The sequence below is a fragment of the Bubalus bubalis genome, chromosome 4 (genome assembly GCF_019923935.1).
Source record: "Bubalus bubalis isolate 160015118507 breed Murrah chromosome 4, NDDB_SH_1, whole genome shotgun sequence".
Classification (NCBI taxonomy): domain Eukaryota; kingdom Metazoa; phylum Chordata; class Mammalia; order Artiodactyla; family Bovidae; genus Bubalus; species Bubalus bubalis.
In genome coordinates, this window is record NC_059160.1 from 38,421,610 (window position 1) to 38,435,067 (window position 13,458).

Sequence of the window (13,458 nt, forward strand, 5' to 3'; positions counted from 1 at the left end):
TAGTTGAGGGCATTGTTAATGTATCTTGTTAGTTTCTGTTTTTATTTCTTTTGTAGTTGCTGTAGGGTTTTCTTCCTGCTGTGATAATAAAGAATCAGTGGTTACGTAAGTAGCACAGTTTTTCATTTTCGTATTCAAAAGTTATATTTATAAGATACGAATTTTTGTTGACCATGCTAGCAATGGATTATAGAGACTTTACCTCTCTCTTTCTATTTTAGAAATTACAACATACTTTCTTTAGTCATCTGTAATTCTAAAAAGTACTCACTGAAATTTTTGGTATGTATTAGTGTTTCCTAAACAGCCCTTAGAGAAACACTATTATTCCTCAATTAATCAAGTAGAGATGGAGCATTTATTTATAGAACACTTTGAAGGGTAATATAAAATAACTAAAATGATGAAAATTTAATCATGTATGTGCTGCCCCTTTTATTAAGAAAGTAACATGTCTGTTTCTTATGATTCAACCTCAAGTTTTTAAAGGTATTATATATTTCTCTCTTCTTGGGCTCCAAAATCACTGCAGATGGTGACTGCAGCAATGAAATTAAAAGTTTCTTACTCCTTGGAATAAAACTTATGACCAACCTAGACAGCATATTAAAAAGCAGAGACAGTACTTTGCCAACAAAGGTCTTGTCTAGTCAAAGCTATGGTTTTTCTGTAGTCATGTATGGATGCGAAAGTTGGACTAAAAAGAAAGCTCAGCACTGAAGAATTGATGCTTTTGAACTGTGGTGTTGGAGAGGACTCTTGAGAGTCCCTTGGACTGCAAGGAGATCAAACCAGTCAATCCTAAAGGAAATCAGTCCTGAATACATATTGGAAGGACTGATGCTGAAGTTGAAGCTTCAATGCTTTGGCCACCTGAGGCGAAGAACTGACTCTTTGGAAAAGACCCTGACGCTGGGAAAGATTGAAGGCAGGAGGAGAAGGGGACATCAGAGCATGAGATGGTTGGATTGTGTCACTGACTCGATGGACGTGAGTTTGAGCAAGTTCTCAGAGTTAGTGATGGATAGGGAAGCCTGGGTGGCTATAGTCCATGGGGTTGCAAAGAGTCAGACACGCTGAGTGACTGAACTGAACTGATATTTCTCTTTAAATCTCTAACAGGTATCTCAGATACATCTTGAACCCATTAAATTATGTTTACCAATTAGATTTTTAATCAAGAGGTATTTCCTATAGGGAACCTTTCTTATAGAGAGAAAATACTTTTCTAACCAGCAAATTTTACCTTTTTTTTTTGTCAGTTAAAAAAGTTTATCCACTTATTTGTACTTGCTACCATCTTCATATTTAGATATGCTGTTTAGATTTTCTTCAATTCACATTTGTTGTTGTTGTTCTGTTGCTAAGTTGTCTCCAATGCTTAGTAACTCCATCAACTGCAACATGCCAGGCTTCCCTGTCCTTTACTGTCCTTTAGAGTTTGCTCAAACTCATGTTCATTGAGTCAATGATGCCATCCAACTGTCTCATCTTCTGTTGCCTCCTTCTCCTCCTGACCTCAATATTTCCCATATTTCCTCACTTTTTACATATCCTTTGTTTTTCATATAAATGAAAGAATGTTGAAAAGTGGGCCCTTGACTGGGTAAGAGCATCTTTAATTGGAAATTAAAGATCAAAAATCATTTCTATGTTAAAAGTTGTAAAAATTATTATCATTATATTAGTATTCTACTCTTGAATTAACTATTAACAGATATAAACAGATTTCTTTGAGTATAGTTAAAAGTGCATAGATAATTCCACCTATTTCTTGTTGAGACTTTGCAAGAGTTATTATGCTTGTGTAAACAAAATATAGTTGACCACAGGCAGAATTACTGGAAAAAAATGCATACTATTTGGAAACTTAGCGCTTCTTTGCTTGTGTGGTGTTATGACTTAATGTGCTTAATTTTTGTGTTTTAGAAGAGGTCTGCCAATGAAAAATGATATGCTCAATGACTATGCTAATTACCATTACAAAGTTAAAGATGAGGAACTGTCATTCATTGCACTTTTAATTAACTTTATTGCTTTAAAGGAATATATGATGACCTTGTATCCTTTAATTCTTAGAAAAACAAGAAGTTCTCATTTGAAATGAAGCAATTTGTGTCTGTAGTCTTGCTTACTTTGGCCACCTGATGCGAAGAACTGACTCATTGGAAAAGACCCTGATGCTAGAAAAGCTTGAAGGTGGGAGGAGAAGGGGATGGCAGAGGATGGGATGGTTGGATGGCATCACCAACTCGATGGACAGGAGTCTGAGTAAGCTCCGGGAGTTGGTGATGGACAGGGAAGCCTGGCGTGCTGCAGTCCATGGAGTCTCAAATAGTCAGGCACGGCTGAGCGACTGAACTGAAGTGGACTGAACTGAGTCTTGCTTAAGACTTAAAAGCAAGCAAACAGACAAAATACCTGAAGAAAATATTGTAGATTTCTACTTCTTGAAAAGTGTTGGCTGAATTTTTATGGAAATTGTTGCTGTTGGGTACACTTGATGTGAATTTAAAGATTCTGGGCATAGACTTACAGCAGTCAACTTTCAATAGACCAAAGAAGACTACAGCAGTTTGAAACATTAAAAATTGTAACTTCTCAGCTAGATGAGAAGATAATTATATTTTACATATTGAAATTTATATTTTTTCATTATTATGTTTAAAAATTCTCATTGAACAAACATGTATAAATATGTATATCATCTATGTTATTGCATTATGTTTAGAGTATGTTTATGTGTACAGTATTTATAAATGTAGATTTTTTTTTTTTTTTAGGATGAATTGCTGTTTTTGCATAGTCATCTAAAATTCAGTGAGAATATATTAGTTGTAGCATAGTAGGCCTAACTGAAAAATCTAGTTTCTGGTTAAAGGGTAACATTTTTATATTCTCTTTTCTTTTGCAGCACTACTCATTTGTTTTCTCATTTAATTTTTAAACTAAGATATGAATTATGTTCAGCAAACATTTATATTATCAAATTAAAAATATTCCTGAAAATTTTCCTAATCTTTCATAAGTTGAATGCACATGTAAATTCTAGGCATTTTAGGTTCAACTTTACTGATGTCTGCAATAAGTTTTGATGTGATGAGTAGGATGCTAGAAGGATTTTCACCTCCAGATCTAATATTTATTGGTCTTTTACTGATTCTTGATATCTTTTCACTAAAGCATCATTTCTTTGAGTACACTGTGTGCTGTGCTCAGTCGCTCAGTTGTGTCTAAATCTATGTGACCCCGTGGACTGTAGCTCACCAGACTCCTCTGTCTATGGGATTTTTCAGGAGAAGGTAGACATTTCCTTCTCCAGGGGTTCTTCCAGACCCAGGGATTGAACCTGCATCTCCTGCACTGTGGGCAGATGTTTTACCGCTGAGCCACTGGGGGAGCCTAATTGGTCACTATCAGTCTTTAATTTGGATTAGAGTTTTTTCTTCTCTTACTTACCCAGAGCAAATTTTGGTCAGTGAGAGGGTACAGCTCATGCACTTTGAGTACTGCAACAAGGAAGGACAATGAAACAAGAGATCTTCAGAATTATATTTGAAAGCATATGTAATTTTTTTTTTGTTGTTATATTTAAAATTTTGCCTCAAGAATCTAGCTATTTAACTTAAGAACTAGAACATGACTAACTGTAACAACCCTGTCCTGTCCCTGTACTTTTCCCCAGAGGGAAACTCTGGCTTAAATTTTTGTTATAATTTACTTGCTTTTGTAAAAAAAAAAAAGTTTTTTATATATATTACATATATATGACATTTATATATATGTGTGTGTGTATATATATCTATATATATAGTTTTACTTGTTATGTGCCTTGTAGAAATGTGTTGTTGTTGGTGGTGATTTAGTTGCTAAATCATGTCTGACTCTTGCAATCCCATGTACTGTAGCCCACCAGGCTTCTCTGTCCATGGGATTCTCCAGGCAAGAATACTGGAGTGGTTTGCCATTTCCTTCCCCAGGGGGTCTTTCCGACCCAGGGATCTAACCTGGATCTCCTGCCCTGTAGGCAGATTCTTTTCCAGTTGAGCTACCAGTAGAAATGGGTTAATACTGTGCAAATTTTCTTGCAGTTTTTTTTTTTTTTTAATCCAAAGTTATGTTTCAAGCCTTACCCATGTTGTTGTATATACTTATGTTTATTTTCACTGATATAAAATATTCTAATTTATGATTATCCCACAGCTCATTTAATCATTTGACTGTCAGCAGATATGCAGGTGTCAGTATTGCTAGGAGTATTCTTATACATGTTTTCAGTGATACCAAGTCTGTATTCAGCAGTTTTGCATAGGGGAGACTTTTGTCGGAGACAAACTATTTTCCCCTTCATGAGTAATTTCTTTCCTATTATATATTTTTCATTTTTGCTCATTCCTCTTGTCTTTTTATTTTTAATTACAGAAAAAGCTGCAAGAAATAGACAAATAGTTTCTCCATACCCTTCATTCACTTTCTTCAAATATTAACATTTTGTCATGTTTACTTTATCTTTATTCTTTTCCCTCCTCTTCATTCTCTTCTTTTTTCTTCCCTTTTCTCTTTTTCTCCTGATAATTTATTTAGTGTTTTTTTTTGTTGTTGTTGTTCTTTTACTGAGGCAATATAGGCAAAGTACTGTGTTCTAAAGTAACATTTGATTCTCACCTTCTACCCTCCAATCCCTTTCCTTAGTAATGCTGTTTTATTATTTATTTGAAATATGGTTTGATTGTTGTTCTTTGTATTCCATTTTAGGATTCAGTTTCCCTATTCCTCTGCCTGTTGATTCTAGTTTTATTTTATTGAGTATGTGAAACATTAATATGGTTCCAGAACTCAGAAACATATTATGAAATTACCTTTAGGGAAGAGATACTGTTTAATTCTGTGTCTTTCTACTTCATTCCACCTCTCTTGCACCTCCCAGTCTCTTTATTTTTGCTTTATCCTTTCTGTGTTTCCTTTATGACAAATAAGTAGATGCGTGCATCTGTATCTTTTCATGTATTTAAGGACTGTTTGTATTCTGTAAGTTATCTTTAAATTTTATTTAAGTTGATTTTTGATAGACAAAATATTTCTGTGTATTCTATAGTCACTTGTCAATCTTTTCTTTTGTTGTGTCTGGAATTGAGTCATAGTTAGCCATTTCTTACATGCTCTTATATTTTCTTTTAGTACTTATATGATCTTATTTTTATTTAGAACCCTAATCAATTTGTTGCTTTTGTTTGTTTGTTTGTTTTTGGTTTGTTTATAATGGGAGATATGAGTTTAATTTCAGTGTTTTCCAAATGGCTAATCAGTTCTTCAGGCGTTGTTTATTAGTAAGCCCATGTTTGCCCCAGTAATTTGAAATGCCACTTGGTCATATATTTATATTTCACATACATGACTCTATTTCTGGACTCTCTGGTATATTTTTTCATTCTGTTCATGGCGTTCTCAAGGCAAGAATACTGGAGTGGTTTGCCATTCCCTTCTCCTGTAGACCATGTTTTGTATTTTGTTTAAACACACTGTCTTAATTATAAAGGATTTATTATTTATTTTAACATAATTTATTATAGAATATCTTAACAAGGTCAGTAGTATGTTTTATTATAATTTAGTTTATTTTAATAATGGGCAAGTATCCTCCTAATACTTTTTCTTTTTTTACCTTTTGCATTTTTACTTTTTCCATGTAATATTTAAAGTCAATTTGTCTAGCTTCATTATAAAAAAATATTTACTTTTACTGGAGTTATATTGATCTATACATTAACTAAGAGAAGACTGACATCTTTATGATTAGTTGCCCTATCTAATCAGAAGAATCTCTATTGTTGTTCAGATCTAGCATTGAGTCTTTCAGAAATGCTTTAAAGGTTCCCTCATGTTTTTTGCTAAATGTATTCCTAAGTATTTTATCTTCTTTGTTGGTATGGAAAATAATATTTTCACTACCACCATATCCTCTAGATAGTTATTGTTTTTACATATGAATACTATTGGCTTCTGTTCATTAAGTTAATATCTTACTACTTTACTGAATGTGTTTACTGTTTGAGTTAGTAGGAGCATGAGGCAGTTTTCCTCCTTTTCTTATTTTTATGCTTCTATTTAATTTCTCTTGTCTAATTGCATTGCTTTAGTGCAGTATTAAGTGGTATTGAGATAGTAGGCATCCTTGTCTTAATCCTGATCTTGGAAGAAATACCTATAGGTTTTTTCCTTTAATTAGCATGATTACTTTAGGACTGAGGTCTGTATGTTTTACCATAAGAAAGTATGCACTGGTTTTTATTTCTTCAGTGTTTTTTTTTCCAGTGTTAGTTTTGCCATTTTTCTCTATAAGTCTATTAATATAGAATGTTATATTAATGAATTCTCTATCTTTGCATTCCTGAACAAATCAAACTCATTCATTGCATATCATTTTCTCAATATGGTGTTAGATTATGTTTAGTAATATTTTATTTAAAACTTTTACCTAATTATTTTTAGTTAAATACTCTAAAGATCTTTATTGTTCTGTTTTTTTTTAAATTATTATTATCAGGCTTGGCTATCAATGTTATGTTAATATTATATAACTGTAGTGAAGTTTTCCTTCATTTTCAATGCTCTGTAATAATTTTTGAGTATTGGGATAATTCATTTTTTGAATTTTTGTTAGAAATTCTCTTGAAATACTTTATAGGGTCTGCTTAGTCACTCAGTCATGTCCAACTCTTTGCGATCCCACTGACTGTAGCCCACCAGGCTTCTCTGTCCATGGGATTTCTCCAGGCAAGAATACTGGAGTGTGTTGATAAGCCATCCTTTAGGGGATCTTCCCAACCCAGGAATTGAACCTAGCTCTCCTATATTGCGGGCGGATTCTTACTAGTCTGAGCCAGCAGGGAAGCCCTTATCTATAAGGTAGTTGGCTTATAATTTTATTTTTTCCCCAAGGAAATATATGTTTTAAAATTATTTTTTGGCTTTAATCCAGTTATCTTTTATAGACTATATTTCTATGGAGACTTGCCCATTATATCCAGATTTTTCAAATTTATTTACCTAGAAGTCTTAGAGGATTTTAGGATTAAAAAAAAACTCTTCTGTTTTAATTATTATGTTACCTTTGTGACTTAATTTTTATATTTGTACTTTTCTCCTTTTATAAGTTAATAAGTTAATTACTGTTCACTTAATTTTCTTAGAATGTCAGGATTTTGATTAATTCGATCTGCTTTTTTAACCTTTGACATCTGCATTGTCTTTATTATTTTTTACATGCTTTTAAAGTTTTCTGTGTTGTTTCTATTTTAGTTTATGATATAGAAATTTAATTCATTTTAAAATTGAAGTGTTCAAGGCTCTACATGTTTTTTCTAAACACTGCTTTAAATGTATACCATAGATATGTAATGTTTTCTTTATTTCTTAGAAATGTGTAATGTCTTTACAGTGGAAAATTAAAATTGTTCTGTGACTGGATGGATAATGGAGTAGGTAAAAAGATTCCTGGAAAAGCTTGTTTGTATTATTTTAACATTTTTAGAAGAGGAAACTGTGACTTATAGAGGTTTGTGTAATTTGCCCAAGGCTGCATAACAATAAGTTGTTATGGTTCAAATTTGAACCCATTCTGATTCCACAGCTGTGGCTTTTACTTAAGCAACAATATTGTGAGGTCACAGAGGTACTGAACAGTGTGGGTTAATCAGGGAACAGTAAGTAGCACAGTGTGACTGGAGTGAAATTGGCACTTAGTGGTATCATTTCTGTGTTGGGCAAATATTTCTTTGGGATACTATTAACATGAAATAAAGCAGGCTTATGTAAGATAATGGGTAAGTGTGATGCATGTACCAGACAGCTCAATGCAACGGTCTGGTGGTTAGGTGAGCCTCTGGATCAGGAGGTCTGTAGAATGGTTTGTGCTGGAGATGTGAATCATTTGTCATTAGCTTATAGATGATAATTTAAATAAGAACTTCTGAACCTGGTAAGAATATTGTGAATACTGAGAAGATTAGAGGGTGTAAAAAACAGTGAAATTAAGATTGAGTGGAAAAGAGTCTGAAAAACAAGAAAAAAAGTCAAAATACTAGAAGGAATTTAGGATGTGTGTGCGTGTGTGTGCTAAGTCACTTCAGTCATGTCCCACTCTGTAGCCTGTCAGGCTCCTCTGTCCATGGGATTCTCCAGACAAGAATACTGCAGTGGGTTGCCATGCCTTCCTCCAGGAATTTAGGATATAGTGGCTTATAGGTGCCAAAGGAAAAGTTTCAAGGAAAAGGGAAAGTCATTAGTGTTATGTGCTCTGGAGTAAAAGAAGGATAAAATAAGAAATGTTCATTTAACTTAATAATAGCTGAAAGGAAAATTAATATCATAAATTATGAGTCTAGTGGAGTGACGGGGATTTGAAAGAAAAAGGAAATTTGGTTGTGAAGGGACAGTGTGAGAAGGTGGTGGTAACTATTGGAGTGTGAATGTGAGGGTGCTTCCTCGCCCTCCGTACTTTCCTCCCTCAACCTCCCTTTTCCTTTCCTTTATTTATCTCATTCCTTTCTCTTACTTCCTTTATTCTACCCTCTTTCCCTCTTTCTTTTCTTAACATGGCGTACTTGAACATATAATGTTACAGAGTGAGAATTTAACTCATGACAACGTGGCATTTTGTCTTACATTATCAATATAAATATGAATAACATGCATGGTGGTATTGGTCGCTAAGTTGTGTCTGACTTTTGCGACCCCATGGACTGTAGTCTGCCAGCCTCCTCTGTCCATGGGATTTTCCAGGCAAGTTATACTGGAGTTAGTTGCCATTTCCTTCTCTGGGGGATCTTCCCTACATAGAGATCAAACCCAAGTCTCTTGATTGCAGACCATCTCCGGACACCAAGGTGGCGTAATGGTAAAGAATCTGCCTGCCAGTCCAGGAGATGCAGGAGCCTCAGCTTCCTCGGATACTTTACTGCTGAGCCACTGGGGAAACCTATCCATACACTTTGTACCTTTTATACCCAGAAGTAAACATACTTGTCCAACAAATTTTAACAATCTTTGAAGTAATGATGAAGGTAATTTCAGCACAGTGCTAAAAGCTTTACATATTTTAGTCAATTAAAACCTCATCATCACCTCTATGTCAGTTTTACAAATGAGCAAACTGAAGGAAGTTAAGTAAATTTGCCAACTGTTTTGTACTTATTTTGGCACTATAATTTCAAAGTTTATGCTCTTAATCATAAGGCTGTATTCCTTTTTACTATACTTCAGTACCTATTATCATTCCTTTAAAAGGTTAGTAATATTTTTAGTATAATTTTTTTTTTGTTAATAACTCAGCAACTAGAAGAGGGCATGGTAGGTTTTCAACAAATATTTATTTATTTATTTTTTAAATTTTATTTTTTAACTTTACAATATTGGTTTTGCCATATATCATAATGAATCCACCACAGGTATACATGTGTTCCCCATCCTGAACCCTCCTCCCTCCTCCCTCCCCATACCATCCCTCTGGGTCGTCCCAGTGCACCAGCCCCAAGCATCCAGTATCGTGCATCGAACCTGGACTGGAGACTTGTTTCATATATGATATTATACATGTTTCAATGCCATTCTCCCAAATCATCCCACCCTCTCCCTCTCCCTCTCCCACAGAGTCCAAAAGACTGTTCTATACATCAGTGTCTCTTTTGCTGTCTCATATACAGGGTTATTGTTACCATATTTCTAAATTCCATATATATGTGTTAGTATACTGTATTGGTGTTTTTCTTTCTGGCTTACTTCACTCTGTATAATAGGCTCCAGTTTCATCCACCTCATTAGAACTGATTCAGATGTATTCTTTTTATTGGCTGAGTAATATTCCATTGTGTATATGTACCATAGCTTTCTTATCCATTCATCTGCTGATGGACATCTAGGTGGCTTCCATGTCCTGGCTATTATAAACAGTGCTACGATTTTAATTTAAAATTAGAAGTTAGACTATTTTGACATTTTAGGGATATCTGTTAGCATATAGAATAATGAAGCATAGAAAAAATAATTTCTGAAAAAGACACATCAAGTAGAAATGTGAATTAAAATTACAGGGTTTTTTTTTGTGTTTTAGTTAAAATAGTGAAATGCTTGTTAGAGAAACAAGGATACCTTACCCAGTATGGCACACAGTATTTGAAAAATACAATATAGATACACAGTAAAAGCATATATAAGATAGTTAAGTAGTCCTGTATGGTACCAATAAAAAATTGATACAGTCTTTAGTTTGTTAATACCTAATGACCTTATAAATGTCTTTCTTCAGGGAAAAATGCAATTGCCATTGTGAGCTGCCTTCCAGAATTTATGCTAGAGCTTCGCTGACGTTGCTACTGATGCCAATGTGGAATAAAGGTCTTTATAATTTAGACAGTCAAAACAGATAAATGAATTACTCTTAAAAGTGATTTAATTTCTCTTCTTAAACATTAAAACACATATGCAAATGTATTTGAATTCTTATAAGGGACATTAGAAAATAATCTGTTTATTTTGCTGTCATCAATATTTTTGTCTCATTTCATGTTTGGAATTGGCTTTCCTTTTGTGACCTTTGTGCTTGAACTCTAATTACAATCTAATAATGTTTTGTTGTGAAACTAACTACAGAGTTGCATTTCACCATTATTTGTCTGTGGAAACAAACAAAAATTGACCTTAATATGAAAAAAAATCTTATGTTGTTGTAAAAGAAGAAATTAACCTAGAGACAGTAGATTAACTATTGTAATGTCATTCTTTTTCCCCTTAGCTCTGGTAATAACTAATTCATCTGATTTGCCTCTTGGGTCATAAAGTCACTGAATACGTGGATGCATGTCCTGCTCATTGCTGTCTTCTAGGTGCCTAGTGCCTGTGTCTGGCACTGGTAGGCATTCTAGTGCTTTTCGTAACTAACTGAATAGGTAAATAATAAAGTTAAATAATTTCTGAGTTGCAAATGGACCCCTGTGGTAATGTATTAGTATGTAAACATTAAGATTCTATTAAATTGTTTTGTTTGCCTGGGTCTTACATGGAAATGTCATGTTAAATTTAGAAACACTAGTTTTAGATCTTAGATAACAGTCCCTGAAAAGTAATCATAGAATCCTCATTTTCTATCCTTTGCTTTTACTTTCCTTGTCCTGTTTCCTTTCCTTCCCTCTACTCTCTTTCTTCCCCTTAATTGCTCTTTATTTTCCCTTTACTAATACGTTTTTTTGGTTTATTTGTTTTCCTTCAGTATCTGGAGTCCATCTTTCTCCAGCTTCTCCTGAGATTGTATTGGACCATGACCACACTTCCCCTTCAGTTGGCTGCCTCTCTTCTGAGCCCATCATTGCATCACCAGAGAATACACATGCAGATAACAGCATTGGCAGTCAGACTATTCCTAAAGCACAGGTAAAGACAAGCAAATTTTTATAGGAAGTTTTCCTACTTAAAAAATTGCATACTAATTTAATTGAAGTTTGCCTGATTTCCCTTTTTTTTTTTTCCTGTAGATACTCTTTGTGTCCAAATAGCTTTAGTTACTAAAATATGATTTGAATATCTTATTTATTAAAATAGACTTACTTTTGCATTGGAAATTGTGAATTTCAAAAAGGAAAATAATTACAAAAAACTTTTTCTTGGGGCTTCCCTTGTTGTCTAGTGGTTAAGAATCCACCTACTGCTGCAGGGGATACTGGTTTGATCCCTAGTCTGGAAAGAGCCCACATGCCTCGGAGCAACTAAGCCCATGCACCACAACTACCGAGTGCTCTGGAGATCAGGAGCCACAGCTTCTGACGCCTGTATCTCTAGAGCCATGCTCTGCAACAAGAGCAGCTACTGCAATGGGAAGCCCGCACATCACAACAGAAAGTAGTCCCATTCACGACAACTAGAGAAAGCCCACATGTAGCAATGAAGACCCAGTGCAGCCAAAAATAAAATAAAATAAATACATACATAAATTAATAAATCTTAAAAAATAAAAAAAATATTTCTCTTTCAGGGGAACTTAAAATATGTTTTCAAGTATTAGAGTATTCATATCAATTTTAGATTAAAAACAAAAATATAGCAGTCATAATATTTATTCTTTCAAATACTTATTGATCCAGGCCTTGTGCTAGATGCTGGACTTAGTCCAGATTTCCAAAGTGCTATATACAATCTTGAGTCACCTGTTATCTTTACCAGAAAGCGATGATCAATTTTTTTTTTTCTTTTAATTCATCTGTATTTGTTACAACTTTTTGAAGCAGAATGTGACTTGAGCACTACATTTCCAAAAAATGATGATCAATTAAAGATTATTGATTAATTTCAAATTCTGATGTATAATGTAATAGATAAGCAAATTCTGAATGTGTGTGTAAATTCAAGAACTTGTGAGTGTCAGAATTTTCTATACTTATTATACACCCTCAACATAAGAAAAAAGTTTTAAGTTTTTTAGTGCTTTGTTTGGAAAATAATAAAAACCTTAAACTTTTAAGTTTAGAGAAAATTTTCTTTCTTAGATCAGATTGTTGTAACAGTTTGAGGTCTTCTGTTGATTTACTTATAGGGTGAAATAATTTCAGAACCTTTGCTACAGCTTAATTTCCAATGTGGTTTCTAGTGCTCTTTGGGTGATTTCTTTCTTGGTACAGTGTAAACTTTCCTCTCTTGTGTGTGTGTGTGTGTGTGTTTTTAATGTGGTTTAGATTCAGCAATCAACGCACACTCATCTGGATATCTCACTTTTTCCATTGGGTTTAACTGATGAGAAAAGTAATGGAACAATTGCTCTTGTGGATGATTCTGAGGATCCTGGAGCCAATGTATCAAACATACAGCTTCAGCAGAAAATTTCAACTCTGGAGATGAAACTCAAAGTTTCTGAGGAAGAAAAACAGAGAATTAAAAAGGTATATTTACATTTGCCTAAAAAATAAATGTTTGAATTACATATTCTGAAATACAATATAGTCCCAACCTCTGATTGAAAATTCATCAGTGGAAAAGCTGTTATGCTCTTTGTGATATGCTTAAATCTGTTAGATGAGTCTATCACTTACAAAAGCCTTTGATAAGAAATTTCTAGCCATAAATATATACTTTTAAAGATATGAATGACTTTTACTAGATTTTTTTGTTTTCGTAATGAATGCTTTCCTTTGGGTTTCTTTATTTTGAAAGTACATAGTGTTGCAATTGTATGTAGATTAGAAGATTTGTACTATTCATTTGTCTTTAGAGAAGTCACGCATCATGCAATATTTGACAGAATACTTAGAAATACAGCTGTTCTAGTAAATTATTTATGTGTGTTCTTATTTCTGTTTTCTACAAATGTCTCTATAAAAAGACTTGAGTATGTGTTGAGGTCAGTTCAGTTCAGAGGATCAGTCATGTCCGACTCTTTGCGACCTCATGGACCACAGCACGCCAGGCCTCTCTCTC

The 13,458-nt window shown here is 33.8% G+C and overlaps 1 protein-coding gene across 7 annotated transcripts in view; it reads left to right on the plus strand.

Moving 5' to 3' along the window:
* The window catches only part of CCDC91 (coiled-coil domain containing 91), a 394,145-nt gene that overhangs the window by 130,420 nt on the left and 250,267 nt on the right, over positions 1–13,458 (plus strand). For 5 of the 7 annotated variants that reach the window (XM_025283437.3, XM_044941290.2, XM_025283433.3 and 2 more), the window contains 2 exons: positions 11,264–11,424; positions 12,720–12,923. In XM_025283437.3, the coding sequence (XP_025139222.1) occupies positions 11,264–11,424; positions 12,720–12,923 (365 nt within the window). Of the gene's footprint in view, positions 1–7,672; positions 7,824–10,303; positions 10,393–11,263; positions 11,425–12,719; positions 12,924–13,458 lie in introns of those variants that run through there. The other 2 variants (XM_025283435.3, XM_025283434.3) reach the window with 2 other exon arrangements.